This window comes from Culex quinquefasciatus, chromosome 1 (assembly GCF_015732765.1).
Source record: "Culex quinquefasciatus strain JHB chromosome 1, VPISU_Cqui_1.0_pri_paternal, whole genome shotgun sequence".
Classification (NCBI taxonomy): Eukaryota; Metazoa; Arthropoda; class Insecta; order Diptera; family Culicidae; genus Culex; species Culex quinquefasciatus.
Window position 1 is genome coordinate 123,735,156 of NC_051861.1, and position 5,045 is coordinate 123,740,200.

The window sequence follows — 5,045 nt, forward strand, 5'->3', positions numbered from 1 at the left end:
CAACTTGTGCCATAGCTCAAAAGATATAGTTATTGGAATTTTAAACATTTTCAAAATGGAAAAGTTTCAAAAATGGTTGTTTTGCACAAATCACTTTATTGGGTTAAAATTTTATTTAATTGTTAATTTTGTCTTGAGTTTAACTATTATTTTCTGAAATGTTCTAAGCAATACCTTAAACTCTACCGAAGACCAATATTTGTATAGATTGTATGATGCAAAATGGCATCTTCGGTCATAGAAAATGTACACCCAAATTTTCATCCAAATCAATTAATACAGAATAAAAATAAATCTCATTGCTCTTCCTTAAATCACTCAAATTTAAAGTTAGGCATTTAGTGAACAGCATTTTTAGGTCCCAAATTAGCTTGTAACAATAAAATAATCGAAATTTGACTCAAAGAATAAAACAAAAAAAAAAAAAATGCTTTGCTTTCTCGTTGCTCAAGCAGTGAGATGATATTTCAAATTCACATTAAGAAATTCGCCTGCTCATTTCCTGTTGTGGTATTTATTGTCCGATATTAGTTGAAATATTTTTAAGAAACTGTAAGCGGTCGTCACAATATAATATGCCAACATTAAAAGTACATGCTGTCCCTCTAGTTCTTATGTCGAACTAACATTTTCCATCCGTCCTGCAGTCTGAACGATGGAATGCCCTTCCCAGATGAAATCTGGTACTTTCAGCATGTGTGTAGTTTACTTTGTCTTACCGGCCAGTTCCCACAGCAGAGCGCCAACCTGGACTCCAAAGCAAGCGAAGACCCGTTCGTTCGGCCAGCTCAGCATGAATTATACATGATGGGAGATTCTCAGGCCAGCCCATCGTCCGTTCCGGAAGAGGATTTTCGCTGTGTGGATTATGTAAATTAGCTTGTGAACAACGGAAAGGACTCACTCTGCTTTGCTCCCAGGAGGAAAATCGACAAAATGCAGTTCCGACTCCCTCAACTCAAACTTAAGGGGGAGCCCCGTAGCAAAAATGTTATGAATATTTTACTCATTCAAATGACCCCCGTTCTTGGCGCGGGAGTTCCTGTTGGCGAAAGGAAGTGATCCTTTTTATGATGTTGGCTCGGTTTGAGTTCCCCTTTTCCAACATTCCGGGAAGAGGAAGTCTTTGCTGTGATTTCCCCTCTGCGGATTTTTTTCACCCTCAACTTTTTTTTTCTTCTCAAAGTTCCGGATTCAAATGTAGCGAGCAATAAAATAAAAATTTAAAATCAACCGACCCGAGGGATTAATATCAAACGAAGATTTGCCGAAAAATCTCCGCTTGTCGATGAAGTGTTTTGACATATTTTCAAATTGCAAATCGTCACGACAAATTGGAATATGTCCCTTAACTGCACCGCGTTTGCCTTTATTTGTGAGGGGTCGGCAACAAAAAGCATAAACGTCGTTTTCGTTGTTTGTTAAGTTTGAGAGTGGTAATTACCTCGTCATAAATTGCACGCCGGTCATGCGTTATTGGTTGGGTGCTTTGTTAAGCTGAGAGCAAACGTTGAAATCGCACCCCCTCTCTGAACATTTGTGTGATGATGTGCACCGATTTCTATGAAGAAAATGTTAAAAATGTTCAAGTGCGCTGGAATTGAAGTATTTTTTTTCTTTTTCTTAAGGTATTATAATATTTTCAAATATTCATGTGTCAGGTTTTTTTTAATCGCCATATTTTTGCATATTTCCATCTTTCTTTCAAAATGAATGGCGTCAAAATGAAATCAGAAATGAAGCAATTGTAAAGCCAATACCAATGTTTTTGGAAGTTTTTCCCAAAAAATTGGGGAGTTTGAAAAATAATTATTGACCAAAATGAAAAATTTCTATAAAATTACTACTCCATCTGTAATTTTTAATACTATTGAAAAAAGAAACTTGTTCAACGCTTATTTGTGAATTTTCAATAAAATTGGTTTTTTTCAAAGAATTTAGAAAATGTTGATGTTTTACCTCAGACATCATTTTTCTGTAAAAAAAAAGTCTAAAATTTAGCTTTTCTTGGTTCTTTATAGGTACTCTAATAGATACCTGAAATGTTGATACAAAAAAAAACTTCAACATTTTATGCTTATATCTGATATCGAGATAGAAGTATAAAAAAGCGAGCCTTTTATGCCTCATCACGGGTTTCCGTGTATAGCTGACATGTCACAATTAGGCGCGAAAAGTATCCTCTTAAACGTAAGTACAGTGTGAGTGCTTATCTTGTCGTTAGTAAGCAGCACGGTCCCTAGCAACTCGCAGTGTCTCAGCCTTGGCGGAGTTTTTCAAGATTTTGGTATGTTGAGATCGTGATTTTCAAAAGGTTTGCAATTTAGTTTAGATCGGGGAAATTGCAGTTGATTTTTTTCTTCTTAATTTATTTTACCAAGTGAGCAAACAGCAAAAAAAAAAAAAAATCATTCAGTAAAAGTGCCGGTCTGCAGAAACTACATGCAACTTCGCGTGTTTCTCTATAAAATGTGTGTCTGTATGCGTTTTTGATGTGAAGGTGTAAATTATACTTTTTCACAGATGAATTAAAAAGCACTACCAAGCTCACGGAAGTAATCCCGAATCCGGCACCAAACAACATCAAACCCACCTGTTGCCCTCCAAACGATTCAGTGCATTTCAAGAAATTTCTCGATTCTTCTGGATGACTCATCCACAGTTAGTGCATTCTATAAGGACAGTGCATTGGCATCTCTCTATAAGCTAGTACATCGTCGCCATCGTGCTAACTTGTCGTACGTGCATTTTGGGCCAATTTTTTTTTGTTTTTTTTTTTCACTCCCTGAAAATTGATGTAAGTGCGACAAATGGCCAAAGGGATTTCAGGTCAGAACGCGTTTGACGCACGTACAAGTTAGACTACCGTAATCATTTGTAATTATAACTCGGGACTCCAGCAACCAATTTCAACCAAACTTCGGGACAATGCACAGAATGGTCAACCAAACAAAACGTGTTGTTTATTGTTTACATTGCGTGCCTTAGTTTTCGTTTATTCAAGGTCAAACATTAAAACGCGTTTTTCTCGCATCGTCGAAATGGCGGGTGCGACAAGATAGCACGACGACGTCGACATATCAATTATACGCATGCGGTCAGCCGAGTGTATTGGTAATTGTTTTCAAGCGTATTCGCCATAGGTGTGTAGGGCTTCTTGTTGCGATAATGATTGTACTTTCAAAAGTTCAGTTTAAAATCGATTAAAACCCTGGCAAAACTCAAGTCATAATAAATCATAATATAATACATATGAATATGGCGTAAAACAGAGCACGAAACAGTGATACTGAATTTTGTCAAAGAAAACGGGCCCTTGTTTTGCTGCGGAACAATAACACTGATCTACATAAAAATACATAAATGACTGCGCAGGCTCAACTCGCGGGGAAGCATAAAGTTTGGGGTCCCCAGAACCACGTGCACTTTGCTTTTTTCAAAAATAGTTAGGCTCAAGTTAGGCTGTGCCGAATGGTTTTTCTCCAAAGTTTGTATGGAGAGTTAGAGCGGTTCGTCGCTCTTGCATACAAGCAAAAAATGCATGCAATATGTAGGAGAACCGAACAAACTTTGGAGAAAAACCATTCGGCCCTATCTAAATATTTTTGAAAAATTCAAGGTGCACGTGGTTCTGGGAACCCCAAAGTTCATGCTTCCCCTCGAGTTGAGTCTGTGCAGAAATTTGGTTGGTCGGAGTAATTTGACGGTCACGGTTTCTTTTTTTTACAGGAAAACAAATCTAAAAACCCTCAGCCAGACGCTCGTTCAGGACTGTCTGACAACCCGCAACAATGAGTTCCGCAGGTGAGTGTTAAATTATAGATCTCATTCAAAAGATTTGAGTTTTTTTTTTCAAACATGGCCGACCAGGAATGATACCTTTTCGAAAACTGCCACACAGAGTCTTTTAAATTTGTATCGCTTCACTTTTGCTCTATTTCAACTTATTTATTTGCTATAGAATGATCGTACATTATTTATTTTTCAGGAGTCTCCTCTTCCACCCTGATGCCGATCAAGGAGAAAACAGTACAGGAAAGCCCGGTGCACATGGTTTGTTAGAATTGATAACCTAAAACTGCAATCGTCATCACGTTTGAATTTCGTTTCAGGTTGGACCTTTAACGGGCTACAAGGCGACGCTTGTACGAGTGGACTTTGTTCAACGAATTTCGCTGATGTTTGTGAAGATTCTTGCGGCGATTTTTGCAACATGTGCCGTCTTGTGTATGGTCTTGATGCTTCCGCAGGAGCGTCCAACGGAGCCCATGGATGTGGACCTTCAGGTGACAATTGATAATTAATAACTTAAATCTGCGGTTAGCATCACGCTAGATTTTCGTTCCAGCACGGACCTTTAACGGATTACAAGACATCACTCGTCGGAGCACTCTTCCTTCAGCAAGTTGCGCTGATCTGCGTGCTGCAATTGTGGGCGATCGCGGTCTTGCAGAAGCCGAAAGATTTGAGTGAGCCCATGGAGGTGGACCTCGAGGTGGACATAGAGTTGGATCTGGAGCACCCTGAAGTGATGGACACATCATAAAATATTAATGCTGAAAAAACAATACCACGGCTGTAAAGGCTGGTAGCTTTTGCAGTGACTCCGACACCACAACCCTTTTATTTCCGAACATGATATCTTATAAAATCTATATCTATATCTATATCTATATCTATATCTATATCTATATCTATATCTATATCTATATCTATATCTATATCTATATCTATATCTATATCTATATCTATATCTATATCTATATCTATATCTATATCTATATCTATACAGCAATTCCATTTGAAAAGAGCCTAAACCGAAAAAAAAGTTCTCCGATCGGGCTCAAAATTTTTCTGGGGGTTCCTTGGCCAAAATAATTAGACCCGTATTTTTTGTTTGGCCATTAGGGTGACCTACATCGTGCTAGGGTGGTTCGAATTATGGGAATTTTCGTCATTTTTCGCAAAACCACTTTTTTCTAAAAATCATATCTCCGCGCCATTTCATCCGATTTTAGCTGTCTTAGATGCAAAAGAAAGGTGAT

The 5,045-nt window shown here is 38.0% G+C and overlaps 1 protein-coding gene across 1 annotated transcript; it reads left to right on the top strand.

Moving 5' to 3' along the window:
• The first annotated feature begins 2,183 nt into the window (after positions 1–2,183).
• LOC119765054 lies at positions 2,184–4,667 on the top strand. The gene is made up of 5 exons (XM_038248140.1): positions 2,184–2,287; positions 3,730–3,804; positions 3,989–4,053; positions 4,113–4,286; positions 4,349–4,667. The coding sequence occupies exons 2-5, from the start codon at positions 3,792–3,794 to the stop codon at positions 4,544–4,546; spliced, it is 450 nt and encodes a 149-aa protein (XP_038104068.1). The 5' UTR covers positions 2,184–2,287; positions 3,730–3,791; the 3' UTR covers positions 4,547–4,667.
• The last annotated feature ends 378 nt before the right edge of the window (positions 4,668–5,045 follow it).